We start from the raw sequence: 22,587 nt of genomic DNA on the forward strand, positions 1-22,587 counted from the left end.
ACATAGGTACTGCCATTTTTATAGATTTAAGAGAAATGAGCTTAGTAGTGATAGTTACAAAGTTTTAATATATTCAGAAACAGCCCTGGGTGACCAGCCTGTTTGGGATAAATCCTGTCCTTGCAGCTGCGGTTATGCAGGGAGGTCTCATGGCAGTGCGAGGGGACCTCCGCATCGAGACGGGGCCATTAGATATTCATTATCTAATCACTAGTATAAAGCTGCTTTAATACAACCAAATGGATGTTTTAATTTGTCACCTCGTCCCCAAGCAGATTGCATCCGGCTGTGGGTCTAATTTGGTTACTCAAGGGTTGCGTGACCCTGCCTGCTCTTGCCCCAGGACCAGCTCTGGCTGCCGCCCTCCCTGTCCCCAGCCGTCACCTGCGGCCATCTCCTCCATGTCTCCCTCCATCGGCACATCCTTATGGGCTCGCTTGGAGTAAAATCCTTAATGATTAAAGTGTAAAAATATTATTCCCGGTGCTTACGGAGAGGACTAACAAGTCTATTAGCATCACCAGATTCCTTTCTGAATACATTTGCATACATTTCCTCTCTGCCCATTAGGCTGGCTGCCGTGTTTTCCCTCTCTGCCGCTCCAGCACCTGCCGCACCGGGCTTTTCCAGCCGCGTTCCCAGGCCGGGCTGGAAAACACCCGCTTGGCCCCGTGAAACCGGGGAGGGCCCTGCCTGCCCCTGCCAGGGCATCGAGGCAGAGGTTGGGGCAGTGGGAGAAGAGCAGGTTAGGCCAAAGGAGAGCGTCAGCAAAGGAGCAACGGGGTAGGGACTGGCTGAAATTGGGTTTCCAGCCATCAGAGCGGAGCTGCCTGGGGTTTCAGCAGGGCTCTGCAAGGTCATGCAGGTGCTGGCGAAAGCCAAGCCCCAGCCCCGGTGGCCCAGCAGGTCCCTGGTGTCCCAGGTCCTTTCGCAGGCAGGCAGAGAGGGGTTTGAGCTGTGGAGCGGGGATGGGAGGTTTTGGGGGAACAGATTTAGGGTCCTCTATGCTGACAGATCCCCTTCCAAGCCCCTGCGGCTCAATGTCTGAGAGCCCTCGTCATCTTCTGGTCCCTCCGCTCCTCTTCACAGCTTCTTGTCCCACCCAGGGGATGAAACCTCCTGCGGAGGGGTAAGACTGTTGTGGCTGGCAAAGGTTTATTCTCTTCATCTTGCGCCTTCCCAAGAAGAGCTGATCGGCCCCAAGCCACAGCGTTATCTCCTGCTGTAGCACCAGGAACCACCACGTGAGGTGACCGTCAGAGGGACTTCACGGGAGCAGCCCAGCCGAGCACACCCAGCTGGGACACAGTGGTGGGGCTGGGGTCTCCCCATGGAACATCCCCATGCGGCATGAGGGAGAGCCGTGGAAAGGCTGCCAGGAGGGCGAGGGGCACATGGACGCTTAGAGAAGGAAAAACTGGCACATGAAGTGGGAGCAGGTAAAAATAAACCTTCCCTCCTTGCCACAACACGAAGCGCCTTGCACTGGGTGTCTCCCTGCCTCCCGAAATAATGCCGGGCGCTGCCACCGCCCTGCACGGTGATGCTCTCTCCATGCCTCCCGTTTCCATGGTGACCGCAAGGAATGTCGCCAGGGTGACAGGGAGGCGAGCGAGCTGGGATTTGGCATTAAAAACGGGAATTTGGGGTTGTTGGGTTTCTTTTTCTTTTTTTTTTTCCCTTTAGTTCTATTTTTGGGTTTCCCTCTCTGCCTTTGCTGATCTGGGAGGCTCCTTCTCCTGCAGAGCCCCTGGGCCAGGCGGCAGCAGCTCCGTCAAGGGCCCTTCCCCACCTCTGCCTGTTCTGCGAGGCAATGGCAATCGCACAAGAAGATGGGAGAAGGGTGTTTCCTTCTCACTGAAGCATTAGTTTCCTGCCACCAGGAAGGCTTCTGTGCTTTTGCCCCCAGAGGTGCTTGGCCAGGAGTCGCCCTCCATTTCTGCTGCAGGCTGTGGCTCAGGCCGCATCCAGACCCCCTGGGAGGGCAGGCAGCCCCCAGGGTTCATCCCAGAGTGGGCCCAGAGAGGGAAGTGATTCGGCATTCCCAGAGGGGCTGGGGAACATGGTGGGGTTGAGCACCATGGGCCACCTCCATCTCTCACCACCTCTGCCCCTGTGAGCAGGACAGCTCGGCTGGGGCAGTCCTGGAGCACTGCGGACAGAGATGGGACAGTTGGAGGAGGATGGCAGAGGGAGCCTGGCAGGTGCTAAGGAGTCCAAAGCTGTGTTGTCTGGTTTCAACACTCAAAGTCAGACCTGCCCAGGGCAGAGAGGGCTCGAGGGCTCATGCTGGCTTAGCTGGTGTTGCAGGAAAGTGGGACCATATGTGCCCAAGCAGGGGCTGCTGGCATGGGGGTTGCGCTTGTCTTCATCCCCAGGCAGGAGAGGGGTCAGGCAGCGCTTGCTCACCTTCCCAGGAGCTCTTGCTTCCCCCTCCATCCATCCCTCCATCCCTCTCCATCCATCCCTCCATCCACCCCTCTACCCTTCCATCCATCCCTCCAAACATTCCTCCATCCATCCCTCCATTCCTCCATCCCTCTTTCCCTCCTTTCCTCCATCCCTCCATCCATACCCCCAGCCTTCCATCCCTCCATCCCTCCGTCCCTCTGCCTCCCCTATCCCCACAGCAGCATCGGGAAAGGTTGGCGGAGTGGGGCTATTTTTGGGAGCGTCTCCCTGGCAACGGCTGCCAACACCGTCTGTGGTGGCTTTTCCATAGGTGCTAAAATATTCCACGCTTCTTATTAAAGACGGTGCCGGTGGAGACGGGCGGGGGTGGCGAGTGTGAGCCACCCCGCTGCCGGGGCTGGCGGGCCTGGGGCGGCCGGGGCATGGCACCCTGGGGGCACAAGGACAGTGAGGGGCTGGTGGCATCCTGGATGCAACGTCCCCATGTCCCTCCCAATGGCCCCGGCCATGCCGGCTGCCTCTTGGCTGTGCCAGGGTGCCGTGCCGTGCACAAGGTGCAGCTATTCATCCTCTCGCTGCCCAGGCGGAGGGAAACGCAGCAAGGTCTCAGGGGGAGCCAGCAATGAGGAGCGAAAGGCAGAGAGGGTGAAACCCAACCTGAAGCCGAGGGGGCTGCAGGGGTGCACGGGTGCCTGGCGGCTTCGCCCGCCCGGGGAAGGAGCAAGATGTCTCAGCAGCATCTTCATCCCTTGTACAGAGGGGAAAGGCCTGTTGTGCCTGTTGTGGTGCCAGAGGGCCGGTACACTTTCCGGCGGGGCACCCATGCAGCTCCCAGACAGTAGCTCTTGGGATGCAGCCCCACAGGCCCTGGAGATGGGTGTTTTGGGAAAGCAAGTGCCCCCCTGAACCTGAACAGGTCCCTGTAGCGATGGCTGCAGAGGGGATGAAGGGAGCAGGCTGGCCCTGCTCCATCCGGGCGCCGCAGCTCCCCGGAACCCCTGGTTCAAGCCGCGGGGAGCAGCTGCAGTTGGGCCAGGGTGAGCTGGCCAGTGCAGGAGGCTGCCATGCTCCCTGTTTGCAGCTGCTCATCTGTGCGGATAGCTGCTAAAAATACCCTCTGCTTCCCCTGGGGTGGCTTTGCCGGGTGAGAGTGTCGGTGCTCACTGATGCTGGCGTGGGACGGCAGTCCCTGCAGCATGTTGTGCAAGAGGGCATCCCTGTGCCAGGGGATCTTGGGATGATTTTGTGAGGGAGGGTCACGGTTGCTGCAGGATTGGGACCCAGAGGGCACTCAAAAAGTGTTTTCTTGATCTTTTTTTACTTTCTGTCAGAGGCCTTAATGTTGGAGATGGCAAATAAGACACTGAGATGGAAACCATGCCCATGGACCCCTCTGGCCTGGTGCAGGGCTGTCCATGGGAGCCTGTGCCTACAGCTGCTGCCTGTGGGTTCAGGGCTCTCTTCAGCCTCCAGCTTCCCTCCTGCACGAAAGGGGCAGCTTCAGTGCCACAGGGTCCCCCGGACCCTCGCCTTGCCACCTAGAAGTGACCTTTTCAAAGCTCCTGAGATGCTGCCGGCCATGGAGACCCAGGGGAGGTTTCCGGGTCAGGTTACCCAGTGGGGTGGCCGTGCACCATCCTGGAGCCCCGAGGGCTGGTCCCTCCTTGCCGGTGCTCCCGTCCCCAGCATCGCCCGTCCTGACAGGATGGCCCCAGCACTGCAGGGTGGGGAGGCCGAGCTGTGGATGCAGTGAGGCGATGCCCCGCGGCAAATGCTCTGCACGAGCCGGGAGAGCCTGGTCTTTCCTCAAGGCGAGGTGTCAGCCCAGCACCCCAAATCCAGGTGGGAAAAAACCCCCGACGGTGGATATTTCAGCCCCTTGCGCCAGCCCAGCGGGAGGATTCGCCTCCCCGGGGGCATCCGGCAGCCCCGCCGGCCCCTTCCCGCTGATGATGGTTGCGCTCTTGTCTCCCCCATGGCGGCTCCGCAGCGGTGCCTCCGCGGCTCTGAGCTCACACGCGAGGATGGGCTAAAGTAGCGGAAAGCTGTTGGATCCTACCACAGAGTTACTGACTTCTCAGCTACAGACTGCATAGCAATCAGCGAGGGGGAGAGGCAGCCAGGGAAAGGGAGCAGAGCGCAAAGGGAGGAAGAGTGGAAGGGAGAGGGGGGATTTGGGGATCAGAACAGGGGGACAGTGAAGGGCATGGGTGAATAATGCCAGGGAAGGAGGGAGCCAGGCAGGAGGGGGAGACCTGAACTCGTCGCCGAGCCGCGAAGGCACATCAGCGCTCTGTGGGATGGACGCTCCCGGGAGCGAAAAATGCTGAGGAGAGGCAGAGGCAGGAGGAGAGCGCTGGCGTGGGCAGGGCAGAGTTAGGAGAGGAGCAGGTCGCGGTGGAGAAGTAGCTCCTCGGGGGGCAGGGGGGAAGACCCCAAGCCAGAGGCGAGCAAGGGCTGCAGAGAGACCTCCCTGATTCCTCCGGTCCGGCTGAGACGTTTCATGGTGAGATGGAGAAACCGTCCGCTTTCCGCTTCCTCTGATGTTGGCTCGGCACGGCTGGAGCAGGCGGCAGCCCTCGGCAGGACCCGGGTAAGAGGCGGTGCCGGGGCGCGCTGCTCCCCTCACCGGCATGAGACCGGGAAGGTTTTTTTTTTTTTCTCAGGAAAAAAATGTATTGTTTCATCTGTGCTCGCTCTGAGGAACAGCTATAAATATAACTTCGGGAGAGATGCGTGGCTTCATGTGAGCATGCCAGTGAATAATAAAGTTGCCTGTGTGCACGGCATATACACATACAGCTACCGGGGCGGCCACGGGCCGAGGGGCAGGGGTGGGGTACCTGCCTGTAAGCCTCCCCAACTTCCCTCCCCTCCCCTCGCTGCCCTGACTTCGGTTGCTTTGCAGGTAACTTCTTCATTTTTTCGGCTCCCTGTGTTTCCTTAGCACCTTCTTGCCCGCGGCTGGGTCTTGCTTGCCATTCGTTTCTCCTGCCCCACACGGGCAATGGTGCCGGCCGGTTCCCTGAGGCAGCCTGGAGAAGAATGGAGCTGGAGACCCGTTCTCCAAGCACTCGGGTGCGACCGGGGCCGAAGCAGCCGCATTGGCTCTCCTGCTGCCTGTGGAGCATTTCGGGCTCCAGACCTGCCCCCCTCTCCCTCGCCTTCAAGCTCTTCTAGTCCCAGCATGGCTGATCCTGCTGGTGGTGGGCCGACATCCCCCAGATAGGCAGGGTGCAAAGGGTCTTCTGGATACTGGGTTTGGATGAAGGAGCTCAGGAGACACTCTGCCCTTGCTCCCCATTGGCAAGGCCAGTGTCCCTGCCAGGGCGGGAGCTGGCAGGCAGGTTTGCATGGCACGGGCAGGTCACCTCCGACATTCCTGGTGCCATCTTCAGCCCCCGATGCCCTCCCTCCTGGGCAATTCGCCTGGAGACAACCAAATCCTTCTGCCAAGAGCCTGGAGTCTCCCGTCCCCACCGCCCAGCCCCGGCTCCATCTGTGGCAAAGCGAATGGCGGCTCCCGGGCCATTCTCTTCTCCCCTTCCTCCCTTCACCCCTGCTGAGGGGTGTGCTGCGAAGGGAAGAGGGTGACAGCACATGTGGGGGACGTGTGGCAGAGGTGACATGGCTCCAAGACTACCCTCAACCGCCGCTCCGTGCCCTCCTCAGCTTCTCGGGAGGAGGCGTCTGCGGGAGGTGGGAGGTGTGGAGAGGGACCTGGTGCTTGGGGTCACCCGGAGCCCGGGAGGGGATGGGGGGTTGCGCAGGGAACACGTCTCGCCAAAGATGTGGGGACGTGCCCCCTCTCCATTCGCCATCGGAAGTGGCACCCACAGATGCCTGAGTCACCCCGGCATGTGGCCACCCCTGTTTGTAGCCGCTGACAATAATAATAAGTAGAGGGGGAATATGTGCCTTAGGAGGGAAACGTGAGCCTGGTGGGGACAGGGGATGGCAAGGAAGAGGAGGGATGGTGAGTATGGCAACAGACAGGATGACCTGGAGAGGGCCGATCTGGAGGGAAGTGGGGCTCACTCTCCTCCACCTTTCTCCTCTTCCACCTCTCCCCCTCCTTGGGTGCCAAGACCGGGCGCCACGACGTGCCGCGCTGGCAGGGGGGTTGGCAGTGGTCCTTGTCCCTCGCAGTCCCCCGCCATGGTTTGCAAGGAAAGCTGGGAAGTGAGGAGGTGGCCGGGGAAGGACGGAGTTAGCTGTCAGGATGGGTCCCTGCTGGCCCCTCCGTCCGCTCGGCCACCCCGAGCTCGGCTGCCGGCCACCACCCTGGGAGCAGCTGTGTTCCTGGGGTGGTATTGCCGGTGGGAAGGTGCCAACAAGGGGGAGGAGGACACAGTGATGGATACCTGTGCTCGCCATGTGCTGACATCAGTGCAGACGCAGAGCGGAGCGGTTAATGGCAGTCTGCCCTCAGCAAGTTCCCACTGTCCTGTCTCGTTATTGCGCTGGGTTGGCTTAACCCGACAGCGTGGCTGGGGATCAATAGATGGATGCTCGCGTCTTAGTGATCGACCCCTCACTCACACACGCGCGGCTTCCCAGCCTCCCGCTGGCGCTCCTTTTTCTGTGAATGGTAAGGACCGAGTGAAGCCGTCTGCGCTTGCCTCGCAGCGCTGCGAAACTGCGCCGGGCTGAATTCGTGTTCCTTGACGGCACTGCTCCTGTGCCCCTTCCCAGGGTGGAGGGGCCTCACATTGAGCCCCTGGAGGCACCGGCACTGGTTTTCCTCCCCAAACAAGGTGGCTTTACTGGGGATGGTCAGTCTTGAAGCCCCTTCTCAGGAGAGATGCTGGTCCTCCGGCAGTGGGGGGCTCGGGGTGGGCAGGGCCCGCCTTTGAGCTGGTTCTCACCCTCAGACCTCTCAGGCTTGTTCTCCAGCAAAGGTGGTGCCGTGGCCCAGGCAGACGAGGGACGGGAGCCGGCTGCAGCGCTACCCTGTCCCGACTGCCCCAGAGACCCATGCACCTCCATGCCCATCCTCTCGGGAGCCTGGTGGCAGGCAGCTTGCCTGCAGGGGCGGTTTCACTATTCACCCACCCGTGCATTTGGGGAGGAGATGCCACCTGGGGCTGGCACTGGCCATGCTGGCACAGCAGCACCACTGCTGCTCTCACCGGAGATGAGGGAGCAGAGGATGGAGGACAAGATATCCTCCGGCGCTGCCCCACACCGCCGGCTGGGGACTCCTGCCGCCACTCTGCCTGCGCCTGCGCCAGCCCCTGCCACCATGGCGGTGGGCCTGCCCCTTGCAATCTGGACGGCTGGTTTATTTCTATGGCAACATTTCTCCCGAAACACTTCAGAGGGAGCCTGGTGCTGTGCAAAAATGAGGGAGGCAGCGTCCCCCACTATGTCCCCTGTGAAAGGCTCGGAGAAAAGACCCCGACACCTCTCCTGCCTCCCCCCTCACCTCCTTCCCTCCCTCCCTCCCTGGTAAGTGGCACCAGCACCGGTGCAATGAGCTGCCAGCCTCGTCCCGGCTACCTCTTTGCTGCCTGTTCTCCCTTCCCCTGCCTTCATCTTTTCTCTCCCCTCTCCTCTCACCTGCTCCCTTTCTGTGCCAGGCCATGGCATTTGCTGGCAGCCTGCTTAGGCACCCACGCAGAGGGGCCAGCCGAAAAGAGACTTGTAGAAAGAGGATGTCAAAAGTCACTCCGCTATAGAGGAGGATAAAACAGCCCTATAGCCCCATGAGAGCTGTATAGATTGCCCCTGCCAGCAGCATGGTGAGCATGGGGGCTGAAGGGCACTGGGGATCCCAGAGGCTGGACTGGTAGGCGCTTCATCCCTCCAAAAAGCTCGATGGCATTAGGAAGAGGCAGTGCCTGCCACAGGACTAGACCCAGCGGCCCCAGAAGTCCTCTCCTCTCCTGTTCCCATCGCTCCCACCACCAAGGAAGAGCCTCGTGTCTGGGTGGAGGCGACCAGGCAGAAGCTGCGGGCAGCACCGAGTGCCAGCAGGCGAGAGGCAGGTGAGCAGGCAGGGCGTCAGCGGGACTGAGCATCTTAGCCTGGAGGAGCAGGGGTACGACAGTAACCCGTAACGATGGTGGGGGGGGGATATCGCAGGTGTAGCAGTGTGCAAACGTGGCTGCCATGTCCCGCTTTGCACCGCTCTTCCCCTGCGCCTGAGCCCGTCCGTGCTGGCAGCCCCTGCCATGTTGGGGAGCCGGGGGGGCAAGGGAAGGAGGGGGGGACGGTCCTCCGTACCACACGCATCGGGCAGCACTTAGGCTTGACGTCTTTCAGGTGCATTTATTTAACCAGACGGAGCAAGCTGCAGCAATACAAGTCAGCAGACTTGTAGTGAAGTAGTCGACCTGCTCTCTGCGGGAGTGCAGTTTTGCAGCTTACCTGGGATGCTCCCTCAGCTCTGTTTCTGGTGTCTAGCAGGCATGGCTGATGGAGGAGAAGCTGGGACCCCCTCAGGAGGCTGGTGGCTCCGCTGGGCTCCTTGTTAGAGTAGCGACAAGGGTTTTGGGGGGAATTTTTTTTTTTTCCCTATCGCTGATGGGTTAGCACTGAGTAGCCAGGCCAGGCTGGGAACTCAGCCCTTGTGCAGCAGCCGGGTGTGGAGCAGCGGCTGCAGCCTCTCTTGGTTGGGGGCTCGGTGCAGAGCAGGCTTCGCCCTGGCTATTGCTCACCCTTTTCTGCTGTCGCTGTTGTTATCCCATTTGCAGGCGCCTGCCTTGCTGGGCGCTTTGCAGAGGCACCGGCAGACCGTCCCTGCCCTGTCAGGAGTGCAATCGCAGTGGGCAGGCAGATCACGTTGGCCACCCTTACCCCCCTTTTCCTGCGCACCGATAATGATCCTCATTCCCGACTAGCCAAAAGCCATCGAGAGGCGGCGTGTGGGCAGCCCTCCTGGCCAAGCCGGCACGGGGTCAGGAGGGGCTCTGTTCTGGAGAGACGCTGAAGCACAGGGGCAGTGCTGGGAATGGCCTTTCGGCAAAGCTCCCGCAGGGCAGGATGCTCAGCGAAGGGAGCTCCTGCGGTGGGGGGTTAGGGGAGGTGCCTTTTTTGCTGGTGCAGTCGTGCTGGGAAGCTGGAGGAGGCGACCTGAGTGCATTGCAGCCAGCCGGGACGTGGGGACCTGGGCAACACCGCAGTGCTTTTGGTTTTTCAGCTTTTGTGGGTTTTGCACCAACCCTTTGGGTCCAGTCCACAGTTTTGGCAAGACGGCTCCCGGCATGGACATCAGCCCCAGTGCTTCCTGGGGAGCAGATGGGACATGGTCTGTGCCCTGGCTGCCACAAAGCCCAGCTCCTATTTGGCCAAGAACACCACCCAGGGAAGGCCGGGGCCTTCTGAGCATTTAATTTTCCCTGTGATGCCAGCCACGAAGAATAACACTCACCTACCTCACTCGACAAGAAAAAGTGGGGACTTCTCCCTGGCTGCTGCCCCAGCAGCATCCTCTCCTTACACTCCTGCTCGGCCGCCCCACAGCCCCTGCCTCTTGTCCCCCCAGCCCCATTTTGGCCAGAGGAGAGCAGATGAGCACCCGTGCCAGTCCCACCAGCCCTGCCGTGGGGTAGCCCCCCTCTTGGCCGGGATCCCAGAGAGCGGGTGGCCGCTCTTGCAGTGCCATTAGCCGGACGGTGCGGCCGGAGCAGGGATCGCCGGGGTGGTGTGGGAGCAGGCAGGAGGTGATGCTGTCACCTTTCCGTGCCTCTTCCTGACTTTGTAATCCCGGGGACCTTTGTGTGGATCCCATTTTTATCTGTGTTTTCTCCCTTTCTGTCTTTCTCTCCTTCTCTCTCGCTTTCTTCTCTCCCCCTCCCGTCAGTATGTGGGCTGATCACTGCTCAAACTTTTAATTCAGATGGTAATTGGAATAATAATATGGGCAGAATCCTTCTGGCTCCGTTGCTGCAGCTGGCTTCAGGGAGCTATGAATAGCTCTGAGTCACACACTGAGATGGTTTAACTTCAAATCATTTTGTTTTGTTTTCATATTACCCATCCCCAGGCTCTAGGGCTTCACAAGGGGAGAAAAAAATCCCCCCCTCTCACTCCACCCCAAAATATAAACCGGGCAGAGGCACGTTAATAAAATCCTCTTTTGGAGAGAGAAACTGGTCAGCAGATCGTGCCTTGCGGGGCAGATGGGGACTGTTGGCACTTACTTGATCTATTTATAATTATTGAACGAAAAGGCAGAAGTGTGTATATAAAAATGGTATAGAGTTGATTACAGCTTCCTCCCCTCACCTTCCATATGTCACTTGCCTTTTTAATATGGTAAAACTCTCCCGCACGGTGACTGTGCCTTCGCGTGTGCTCGTACAGCGCCTAGCACCCAGCCCTGCCGGCACGGAGGAGCGAGAGCTCAGCCGCTGCCTCTTGTGGCAAGACAGCCCCACGGCATCGAGCTGCCCTACGAGCCCCGGCATGAACCTCGGGAATATTTGTGAGGAAGAGGAGAAGAGATGGAATTACAAAGAGGATGGAGAGCACAAACCGAATGCCGCGAGTCTGCGAGGCTCTGCAAAAAGCCAAAGGGGTCTCCTCTCTGCTGCGGGTGTTGCCACCCTGACTCCCCAAGAGGCGAGAAGACGTCTGCCGTGTTGTCACCGTGCCCGAGCCGGCAGGATGGGTCTGTGGATGCTGATCTCAAAACCAGACCATGCTACACAGCCGGTAAAAGGAATAAAGGCACGAAGCGCAGCACAACCAGCGGCTGCGGTATTGACCACAGACAGGAGGGAAGCATTTGCCAGACGACTCCAGATAAAGCAAAGACTAAGAGTGTAAAAATACCCTGGGATTTTTCCATCGTTGTCGTTCACGGTGTACGTCCCAGAGCACCAGATACGGTTGTTATAAAAAGAGAAGTGGGGGAGTGCTTCAGCGTGGACTTTTCTGTTCTGTTTCATGAGACTCTTCCACCACAAATATAAGGAAGAATTGACAAATATGATCTGCTCTGGCAGGGGCTGGAGAAAGCCTGGGATGTGCGAGGTGATGCACCGTGGACTGGGATGGAGCAATGGAGGCATTGCATCAGCACCACACGCCCTGATGTTATTATTAGCCTGCAGATCCCTTGGAAAGCGATGGCAGCAGCCTGGCCCCACGCGTCTGCTCAGGGTCAGAGCAGCGCCGGGGTGGCAGCGTGGGCTGGTACAATGGCTTGTGCCACTGGAGCGTGGTGTCACCCGGGAAGGTGGGGATGACTGCAGCACGGCGGCAGTGTCCCTGGCATCACTCAATCTAGGGCGCAGGAGGGAGAAAGTGGTTGGGAAGGAGGGAAAGGCAGCCCAGGCTGCAGGGCTGGAGGGGGCTATTGGCCCCTGGGGACCCACCTGGCTGACAGCTTCAACACTGCAAGACAGGGGCTGCGATGCCCACGCTGCAGCGGCTTCCTAAAGCACTGGGGGGCTTCCTCAGGCCATGAAATACGTGGGTGTTCATGTATGCTGGGGACAGGAGGGATGAAGAGGCATCTTTCAGGACTGCAGTCTCCTGCCTAGCATCTCCCAGGGTGCCCCATGCTGCACCCACTGGTGGGGTTTCATCCCACTCCCTAGGAGTCACCGCTGACTCCCCAGCTTCCTCGGTGCACATGTGGATCCCAGGAGGCAGAGCAAACTCTAAGAAAGGTCCTTGGGCACACTCTGGGATTTGCACCTCTGTCCTTGGCCAGGCTTTCCTCCCCCTGGTCTGTGCAATAGTCAGCTGCCTGTTCAGGATGGGAATGGCATCCCCTTTTGCTGGAGGCATCTCTGAGCCTTCCCTCTTCATCCCATTTGTGTTTCAGGTTTCCAAGGAGCAACAGGACCCTTTCACAGCCATTTGAATGGAGGTTGCACAGGGTTCGGGCTCCTGGTATGGCCCCTGGCCTTGCCGAGCTCGCAGCACCCATTTTGCAGGCAGGGATGTCAGCCGTGGCCCTGGGCCACCAGCTGCTGAGGAGGGAGGGTGGCTACATCACCTCCCGGCATGGCATCTCCGGGGGGCTAATGTGAACACCAGCCCAATGTGATGGCAGTCCCCAGCCCAGGGCTTCTCGCCTGCCTGTCTGTCTTTCCCATGGCGGCACCGCGCACTGTGGGGGTGTGTTGGGGTGGAAGTGGTAAGTGGGTTTATTTTCGTTCGTCTCCTGGCTCATGCTGCTCCGAGTTTGTGGCACCCGGTATTACTAACGCTTCCCTGCGCCAGCTGGCAGCCGGGGATGAATCAGATCGGCAGCACCATGGTGTGGACCCCTTGCCGGCTTGGGGCGATGCCTCTGGCCAAAGCGCTGGTGATGTCTCCTGCCTCTGCCCGGGGTGAGCCTTGGCACCAAAACGCCAGTGGCTTGATCTCGCTGCCAGAGATCTCTTGGTCTCATCTCACCCTCCTGCAGCTAACCTGCGGTAGCCTGCGGGGCAGGGTTGTCCCCTCTGCCCCATGCTGCCTGCCTGGGGCTGGCCGGTCCCTGTCCCTAATGCACGTCACAGGTCTCAGGTGGCTTCATGAGCTCCTCTCTGCCCACTGGCAGCATCTCTGAGCTGGGGTTGGCTCTGTGGCCATGGGGACCCTGCTCATCCTCCTGCTGCCAAAAAAGCACTTTTGCAGTTGATCAGTTCCTCTCCCTTCTGGGCATGACCTCACAGCAGGCAGTGAAGTCACACGATGACATCACAGACCTTGGTGATTCCTGTTCTCCCCATAGCAAAGACACAGAGATGCCTGGTCCTCCCCTCCACTCCCCCCTGAACACCCTAGTGATCTAAATGGAGGGATTTCGGTGACTGCCTCTTCCCCCACAAGCGTCGCTGAGACTGCAGAAGTTGGCACACTGCTTGTCAGTGTCACCTGCCCGCGTGACCCAGGCTCCAGGAGGATAATTTGGATCCTCCTGCTTGCTGCAGCCCAAAGCATCCTGAAAAATGTCATGGCTGCTTGGCATCTCTGGGACAATGGAGAGGGTCTGCCCAGAATCTCAAGGCTTGGAAGATGATGATGATGATGATGACAACGATGACGAATTCAGCTACCCCTGCCACTCCGCATGTACTCCACCCCAGTGCAAGAGCCATGACAGCTCGGGTGACAGTCAGGTGGAGGATCTGGGGGAACCCATCCCATTTTCCCTAAATCCCAGGCACTCTTACACGGTGAAAGCCGAAGGAGTGAAAAATAGAATATATGCCAAGACGTTGGCCAAGCATGCACTGGAGCTTGAGGAGGAAGCTCAGGAGTTTCAGGAACCATTTTACAAAGATGCAGAAATGCGTGGCAGTTTGTCTGAAGATGAGGACCACAGCTGGACCAGGACCTATCACCTTCCTGTGCATCAAAGGTTGCATGTGTCCCGAGCTGCCAGTACAGCACCGTGCAGCCCCTATGACTCTTTCCAGTCTAGCGTGGGCAAGCACTTGGGGATGGATGCGTTTGCCCCATGGGTCCACACCAGTGACCCTTATCTGGGATACCCAGAGTGCACCAGGGGAGCAGAGCCCCACATGCTGCACGAGGAGGCCACAGGGGACAGGGAGTTCCCATCCCTGCAGCTGCCCTACGACGTGCTCAGGGAGGAGAACGCCATGCTCAGGAGGGTGGTCAGGAGCATGCAGAGCTCCTGGGAGAGCCAGGCATGCACCGTGCGGAGGCTGGAGAGGCAGCTGAAGGCCAGCCTGGCCAAAGAGAAGAGGGAAGCCCAAGAGCTACAGTCCTTTGTCCAGCGGACTGAGTGGAGTCTCCAGCTAATGACCCAGCGGGCTCTGGAGGCAGAAAGCAATGTGGAGAAGCTGAAGCAGGAGATCTTTATTCTCCAGGGAGAGCTGGAGAGCTCCAAGATGGAGAACGAAAACCTGAAAGCAGGCCAAACAACTGACCTGGGGGCAGTGAAGCACAACATAGACTTTGCCTTGCAGAACCTCCACAAGGTAATAACGAGCGCAAACTGGTCCATCAGACAGCTTGCCTCTGGAGCGGAGTCGCTGCATTTTGTTGCTGAGGTCCTTAAATCTACCGGCAAAATTTCCGAAGTTGAAGCAGAAAAAGAGCTATGAACTCAATTCTGTGTGGGTCCTACGGATAAGTGTATGAATTGAGACCACGGGTCTCCCACTACAGCCTATACTAAAACCATTTGCTCTCACATGCTCAAATGTGTGTGTTCAGATTTGTAGCCTTTATTCTTCATGGAAATACTTTTCTTGTGATTAAGTACAAATTGCAGGTAGTGATGTAGTTTTAGCTGCTGATGCTCTGTTCTGGCACTGCAGAGCCAGCAGCAAATGTTTCCCAGGCTCTGAGCTCCAAGGTCCAGCCGTGGTGGGCTCTGTGCAAGAGGTCATGCCACAGCTCCGGCTGACTTGAGCTCCTATGTGGGAGTCAGGGAGGAAGCACAGCAGCACGGGATGCAGTGTTCTTAAACAGTGTGCCCATCCCTTCCCATAGCTGTACCAGCCAGAACCGGAGATGAGCACAGCCCGCGCAGGTACCTGCATTTCATCTCCTTCCTTTGCCCATTCTCGGTGAGGTGGGGAAGGTTAGGAGCAGAGATCCAGGTGCTGCTGCACATAATTTCAGTGGGCAGAAGCTCTTTAGGTCCTCCTTCCTCTTATTTTGGAGGTGGCCACCACCTGGGCCAGAAATCCAAAGTCTGGAAATTGTGCACCTACTCCTGCAGCTGGGGAAAGGGGTGGTAGTGGTGGTCAGAAACCTTTAGGAAGTTGGGAAGTATCCATACATGAGCTGTGGCGGTGCCTTTCCTCCGTTATCAGTGTCGGTGCTGGCTAAGGGTGAGCGTGGCTTATCCGGGATGGCTAAGGAAGGCGCTGGTTGGAGAAGATGCCCTTCCTCTCCTGGCTGGAGCTGGCATAGAGGGGTATACCTAAATTGCCCACTTTTGTCACCTTCTCAAGACCTGTGGGACCCTGCAGTGCAAACTCACCATGTAATCACTGAAGATACATCTTAGTTTTATCCTAGTGGGACCATCTGTAGGCATGAAGTGACCTTTCTTTGTCACCTGGTCATCCCTCAACATTTCTGATTCATTTAGGTTACCAACCCCAGTTTCTACTGTAGGTTTACCCAGCTGCACAACAAAATTTCCCGTATCTGGCCAAACCGACCCTCCTTAAAGACTTGGATGCTGTAGGGCAATGGGGGGGGTGGGTGCTGGCAGAGTTCAGTGCCAAAGTGCTTTTTCCTGATGGGAATTTTTAGGCAGCTGTTCACTTTTACCTCTATACGGTGAGTTGTGGTCTACAAGGTTGCTGTCTTCTCCTGGTCCCGTAATATCCCTGGTCTGAACAACCATGTTTGTGTTGCCACAGGGATTAAATTGCCTCAGTAACCTTGATCTCTGGAGGAGAGACTGCTGGTTAATCTTCATCCCAGACATGGCAACGGCAGTGCTTGCACATCAGAGGTGATGTCTGGAGCTCCTTACTTGCTGCTTTCTCGTCTGTGCTCCTAACTGGGGAAAGCTGCTGGTCACCCTTAGCCACATGAAGCCCCGTTCTGCAACACTGATGATGAAACAAGGGTGGTTCTCACCAGTTTTTCTGTCCCTGACAACGTCACTTGCTGTTCCTCTCTCCATGTCCATGCATGACCACTTGCAAGCAGCTCTAAACCTTGGATTTGATGCAGAAATCCTTGTATTTGTCCCAGATATGGCAACCACTGGTTGCTCGTTGGTGAGGCTGGGAGAAAGTGAGCTATCTGGCTGTGTCTGCGTCCTGCGCTCTGCACTGGCTGCTGTAATCCACAGGTTACAGTGCAGGATTAGCATGGGTGTACAAAGCTCTTCCTAATCTGTGAGTCATTACCACCTCACTGCATTTCACTTCCCAGCAGCTCTGGGCAGGTGGGACAGGTTAGCTCTTGAGTCTTCAGTTTCCCTGTTCTTCAGTTTGTGGAGGACCGGGTTGGGACGTAACATCTGCTGGACATCCTCCCCAGGGCTCTGCCGCTGAGCTGCTCCTTGGATGCTGCATGCAGGGCATGTCACAAGGTCTGTTTGCTCTAACCGGCTGTGCTGGTTTTGGCTGGGATAGTTAATTTTCTTCATAGTAGCTAGTATGGGGCTATGTTTTGGATTTGTGCTGGAAACAGTGTTGATACCACAGGGGTGTTTTCGTTATTGCTGAGCAGTGCTTACACAGAGTCAAGGCCTTTTCTGCTCCTCACACCACCCCACCAGTGTGTGGGCTGGGGGTGCACAAGAAGCTGGGAGGGAACGCAGCTGGGACAGCTGACCCCAGCTGACCAAAGGGATATCCCATACCATAAGACGTCATGCTCAGCATATAAAGCTGGGGGAAGAAGAAGGAAGGGGGGGACGTTCAGAGTTATGGCATTTGTCTTTCCAAGTAACCATTACGCATGATGGAGCCCTGCTTTCCTGGAGATGGCTGAACACCTGCCTGATGACGGGAAGTAGTGAATGAATTCCTTGTTTTGCTTTGCTTGCGTGCACCGCTTTTGCTTTACTTATTAAACTGTCTTTATCTCAACCCACGAGTTTTCTCACTTTTACTCTTCTGATTCTCTCCTCCATCCCACCAGGGGGGAGTGAGCGAGTGGCTTAGTTGCTGGCTGGGGTTAAACCACGACACCGGCTTCTCCTTGCCTACTCCTAAGCTCTTCCTTTCCATCAGTTCTCCCTTTTGGCTCTACCCATTGCTCTTCTTCTCCTCTTCGAAATGCGGGGGGATGTTCCGCACGCCCTGGAAATAAATCTCCTCTGGGTCAGGCTGGGCTGATGGGGACCCCTGAGGGCTGCCGTGCATGTCCGTGCTTCGTTAGTCCTTGTGTGCGAGGTATTTAGCCTGGCTGAGCTCTCGTCCTAGTATAAGCTGATATTAATATAATGGCTCAGGGCAAGGGCCCTGCAAGCTGCTCAGTCGTTGTGCCCTTGATCTGGAGAGCTGTGACTGGCTGGCCCTGCACCTCTCCTGGTGGTAGATTCTGGGGAACGTGGGGGCTGTGGGCCGTGCAATCCAGTCTGCATCCATCAGCTCCTCACCTGCCCGAGCCAGGCTGTGGCACAGTGCCCTGTGGACACCTCCAGACCCCTCCTGAGAAAAAGGCTGGGAGCCCTGCACCACCTCCTCTGGGACTGGGACGGGTGCCATCAGGGGAGGCTCTGACTGGGTTTTGCTTCGTCCTTCTCTGCAAGGCGCGTGCCCAGGAGCAATCCCAATGGCAGCACGGGTCCCAGCTCACCAGAGGTGAAACCTGGAGCAGCCCAGTCCCATGTGAGTGCTGCTGCATGAGATCCCGTGCCCTCCCAGCTCCTGCGGCCCCCTGACACCTGATGATACAGCGAGCCATGGGCAGCGTCCGAGTCAACCGGTGAGTAACCCCCTTCTCAAGGACTGCTGCTGCCCAGGGTGGCCTAGTCCTCCTCATCTGGTCCATCAGGCCATACCTTCAGCCTGTCTTTCAGTATATTCTTCTCAAATTATCTGCCAGGGGCTTTCCTGCTCCAAAGTATGGCTCCTCTCTCCTTCTCCAATCCAAGACACACCATACATGGGGGCAGTGCTCAGAGGGGGAGTGCTACAGAGGAGAAGCAAAGTGCTGCATGGTGCTGGACCAGAAATTACAGATTCCAGCAGTGCTGCAGAAGCCCCCTGTCCCCAGGGGTCACAACTCCAGCCATGTGTGCTTCCTTGCTCCCTTTTCCCACGAGAGGAGGACGAGGGTCATGGTGCCCATGTTGGAGGGCTCCAGCTGACATGTCAACACTACGGGGTGGGAGGGAGGCACTGGCAGCCCAACAGGTCCTGGGAAGCCAGGGCTCGATGGTCACAAGGGCAGAGTGGTCTTGGTGGGTCTGTGCACTCCCTTAATTTCCTCAGTGGTCAGAGCATCTTCTGCCATCACATCTTTAAGGAGTATCTGCAACCGTAGACCCAGCAGCACACAAGGGGCAGTGGCGGTGCCGCCTGCGAGGGAGGGGAGTTGGAGGGGCAAATGTCTCCCAGAAAGTGTGTGGGGAGCTTCTCACAGGGAAATCTGCCAGCACTTTGGCTGTTGATCTCCAAATTACACCTTTGGCTTCGGATGTGGGATGCTGGGAGCCACACATGTTGCTGTGGCAACAGAATTGTCCTGAGCACAGGAAGTGTATAAACATTGTCACCGACGCACCATGAAATCAGTGAGGAGAGCAGAGGAGAAAATAGAAACTCCCGGCCTTATATAATGTCAGGGCCAAAATGTGGCCAGACCACGGGCGCTTGCTCCCAGGCTTCCCAACTGTCCCAGCCGCCATCAGGTTTCAAAGCCTTGGGTCCCTCCTCACCACAAAGGCTGGAAGGAAGCACAGCGCTACAAGCTTCTCCTGCTTTGCTGCCCTGTCAGGACTTCGCTAGATACAACCTCCTGGCAGCAAGACTCGGCAAATACGGCAGCTGAGCTCCACCAGTTTGGTCAATGTGGCACCACAGTGCAATAACCAGGGAAACAAGCTGTTGTGAACTTCAACGCCACGCTGACATAGCCCTGTGAGCCACCCACGTCTCCCACCCTCGCTGTCTTTGTGGTGGTTGTTGTTCTTCACGTATTCTTGCTGGAAATGCCTGTTTCTTCTCTTTCAGGTACAGCATCGTCTCGACCGAAGAGGATGGACACAAGGTCTCCACGCTGGGCAGCATGAACGGGCACAGCCGGAATGGGAAGGGCCATGCCCCCCGGCGGAAGCACCGCAACCGCTTTGTGAAGAAGAACGGCCAGTGCAATGTCTACTTTGCCAACCTGAGCAACAAGTCTCAGCGCTACATGGCCGACATCTTCACCACCTGTGTGGACACGCGCTGGCGGTATATGCTTATGATCTTCTCTGCCGCCTTCTTGGTCTCCTGGCTCTTCTTCGGCTTCCTCTTCTGGTGCATTGCTTTCTTCCATGGCGACCTCAATGCACCGGCAGTGGGAGGCAGTCCCTCTCTCCTCAAGCCCTGCATCATGCATGTGAACAGCTTCCTAGGGGCTTTTCTTTTCTCAGTGGAGACACAGACAACCATTGGGTATGGCTTCCGCTGTGTGACTGAGGAATGCCCGCTGGCCATCATGGCAGTTGTGGTCCAGTCCATTGTGGGCTGCGTTATTGACTCCTTCATGATTGGCACCATCATGGCCAAGATGGCGAGGCCCAAGAAGCGGGCCCAGACCCTCCTCTTCAGTCACCATGCAGTCATCTCTGTGCGGGATGGCAAACTGTGCCTCATGTGGCGGGTGGGCAACCTGAGGAGGAGCCACATTGTGGAGGCCCACGTCCGAGCCCAGCTCATCAAACCCTACATGACAGAGGAAGGGGAATATCTCCCCCTGGACCAGCGGGACCTCAATGTGGGCTATGACGTGGGCCTCGATCGTATATTTTTGGTCTCACCCATTATTATCGTTCATGAGATTGACGAGGAGAGCCCGCTCTATGGGATTGGCAAGGAGGAGCTGGAGACGGAGAACTTTGAGATTGTTGTTATCCTGGAGGGGATGGTGGAAGCCACAGCCATGACCACACAGGCACGAAGCTCTTACCTCGCTAGTGAAATCCTTTGGGGTCACCGTTTTGAACCAGTTGTGTTTGAGGAGAAGAACCACTACAAAGTGGATTATTCACGCTTTCACAAGACCTATGAGGTAGCTGGCACGCCTTGCTGCTCAGCTCGGGAGCTGCAAGAAAGCAAGATGACTATCCTACCTTCTCCCCCACCTCCCAGTGCCTTCTGCTATGAGAACGAGCTGGCTCTTGTCAGTCAAGATGAAGATGAAGATGATGACGAAGTGGGTGTGGTGTTAGGGGGCAGCACTAAAGAAGAGGGAGGCGTCATCCAGATGATGGATTTTGGAAGCCACCTGGACCTGGAGCGGCTCCAGGCAACTCTGCCCCTAGATACAATCTCATACCGCAGGGAGTCAGCCATCTAACTCCTCCAGCCTCCCCATTCCACACCTGTCACCCACCGTCTCCTCCTCCATTTTGCACCCATACATAGCTGGATAAGTCCCTTGCCCACCAAAAAATGCCTCCCGTGACTGCCTCTCAGCCCCTGAGTACATCAAGGCCTGGAGCTGCTCTGATATATTCCCTTTCCCATGAAGTTATACTGTCTGGAAGAGGAGTGAGGATACACTACTCTTCCAGTGTGTGCAGCTTGTGCTAGGATTCCTTTCCTGCCCAGAGACAGGAGAGCAGCACGCCTGGTTTCTCATCTCTGGAGAGGCGACAGGAGTCCGTCCCCTCAATGGACAGACCGGGACCCGCAGCAAGTGTTTCTGCTGCTGAGGCAGCAGCAAACTTTCTGTTCCCTCTCGACGTGGGTAGGCCCCATGGCTGTCAAGAGTCATGACCGTCACTAGGAGAGGAGCGAAACCCAAGCACTGACCAGATGAGGATGGACAGGAGAGTTCAGGACTCCTGGCGGGAGTAGGGAAGGATGTCAAGGGAGGGTTTTACTTGCATGTTTATTGCTTGTTGCACATGACTCTTTCTCTGTATATAAAACAGATCGAGAACCGAAATCCATATTCTTCCACTGCAAATGCCAAGCTAGGAGACAAGGACGCTCTGCGTAGCCTACTCTGCACTCTCCTTGGCTTTTGGTATCTGTCACCTCCAGAAGCAGCTCGGCTCCACGGACTCAGACCCAGTTCTCCCAGTCCTCTTGAAAAACCCGTCCTGCTCCTCTCCCGAGATGCCTGGCAGAGGAGGCAGGGCGCTGTGCTTGCACACTCAAACTGCTCCCTGGCACAGCGTGGCCAGGATGACAGACAAGTGACCTGACTGGACAGCAGACCCTCAACTTGCTCCTTTCACCTCTTCCGTACTTCTCCCTGCTGCCATCAGCTGTAAAACTGAATTTGTAACTATTTATTTTTAATAAAGTCTAATATCCCAGGGGGAGATCTGGAAGCAAAGGAGAGACCCCAAGGCTGCAGCCTGGTATAGAGGCTGATGAGTGTTATTAGTGCTAATGTTTGCTGTTGGTATGGTGGTGTTGCCTGGAAGCTCCACCATGAGAGGTCCCTTGTTCTGGGCCTCCTTGGTGAAGACCTACAATAAGAGGCTCAGAGAATTTGCTCGGGGAGAAGATCATACAAAATGTACGTATGGAGGGAAGCACTTGCATTAAAATTACCAGTAGGATGGGTCAAACAATTCTGCTTGCTTTGGAGATAACGAGAGTTTTGCCCAGGGAAGGGTTATAGATGTGTTTGATGAAGAGGCAGAGACGTGCAAGACACTGCTCTAAATGTAAGGCTCAAAAAAGCCCCCAAAAACCCCAAACCTCTTTTTTTGCTAGAGGTAAGTAAGAACTAGGGGAAATGAGGGAGGGCATCAGCCAGAGCTAGACCTGTAACATCACTTTGCTGTCATTTCACAAAAGACGTGAAAATCTGGTGATCCTTTTCCTTTAGGAGCAGCAGAATCACTCCTTCAAAACTGTAGACGATATGGGGACAGAAAGACAAACAGGTAGCTAAGGAAGCTGCTCTGGGCACCCAACAGTTGTGCTATGGGGGGAATGGCTGAAGAAATGATGTCCCACCCAACCCCTGATCTACAAAGCAGGAAAACAGCATCTTGATATCAATTTGGAATTGGTTCAAGAAGCAAGAGGAAGGGGGGAAGAAGCAGAAGGGGAAGGAAGGAAATAGCAGGAGTGAGAGGAAGAAGCAGGCACAGCAGGCAGATGGAGGAGGAGGAAGGGAAAAAGAAGAGAAAGTGAGGTAATATGGGAACGCATTTGAGAAAGAGTGGGGACAGACTAAGAAGAGGGGTCTAGACCCAGACGTGGCTATTTCTTGTCCTGGCGTGCAGGTTCTGCAGGGGGACAGCTGCCCTGCACGGGTTTGCTCTGCACCCAGGCAGTGATCTGACACTTTTGGCAAGCCTTGCCAAGAAGGGAAGAGGAGCTGGTGGTAGGATGAGAGAAGAGCAGACAGGTGACAACCAAAGATCAGAGCATCAGGAGAGGGGGGGGAAAGGAAAGGCATCACTCCTGATGCCTCTGTCTCCCCCCGTTGGGCACAGAGTTTGGACAGGAGCTCATGGATCCTGGTGCCTCCTGGCTTTTCCCATGTATGACTTTATAAGCTGCCTCATTTTTCCACATGGGTCCCTGTCCCACCTCTCCTTCCCATTGCTAATTAATGAAGTCCCTCCCTCCCTCCTTTTATTATTTATTTATTTTCCCCAGA

At 56.9% G+C, this 22,587-nt stretch overlaps 2 protein-coding genes across 3 annotated transcripts; both read left to right on the forward strand.

Moving 5' to 3' along the window:
* Positions 1–4,626: 4,626 nt before the first annotated feature.
* Positions 4,627–21,289, forward strand: KCNJ4 (potassium inwardly rectifying channel subfamily J member 4). Of its 2 annotated transcripts, XM_076337760.1 has the most exons (3): positions 4,627–5,005; positions 17,558–17,733; positions 18,984–21,289. In XM_076337760.1, the coding sequence occupies exons 2-3, from the start codon at positions 17,696–17,698 to the stop codon at positions 20,311–20,313; spliced, it is 1,368 nt and encodes a 455-aa protein (XP_076193875.1). In that variant the 5' UTR covers positions 4,627–5,005; positions 17,558–17,695; the 3' UTR covers positions 20,314–21,289. The 2 variants fall into 2 exon arrangements, with proteins under 2 accessions (XP_076193875.1, XP_076193866.1); XM_076337751.1 differs by lacking the exon at positions 17,558–17,733.
* LOC143155750 (endosome-associated-trafficking regulator 1-like) lies at positions 13,308–14,432 on the forward strand. The gene has a single exon (XM_076328718.1). The coding sequence runs from the start codon at positions 13,308–13,310 to the stop codon at positions 14,430–14,432; it is 1,125 nt and encodes a 374-aa protein (XP_076184833.1).
* Positions 21,290–22,587: the final 1,298 nt, after the last annotated feature.

This window comes from Aptenodytes patagonicus, chromosome 1, assembly GCF_965638725.1.
Source record: "Aptenodytes patagonicus chromosome 1, bAptPat1.pri.cur, whole genome shotgun sequence".
Lineage (NCBI taxonomy): Eukaryota > Metazoa > Chordata > Aves > Sphenisciformes > Spheniscidae > Aptenodytes > Aptenodytes patagonicus.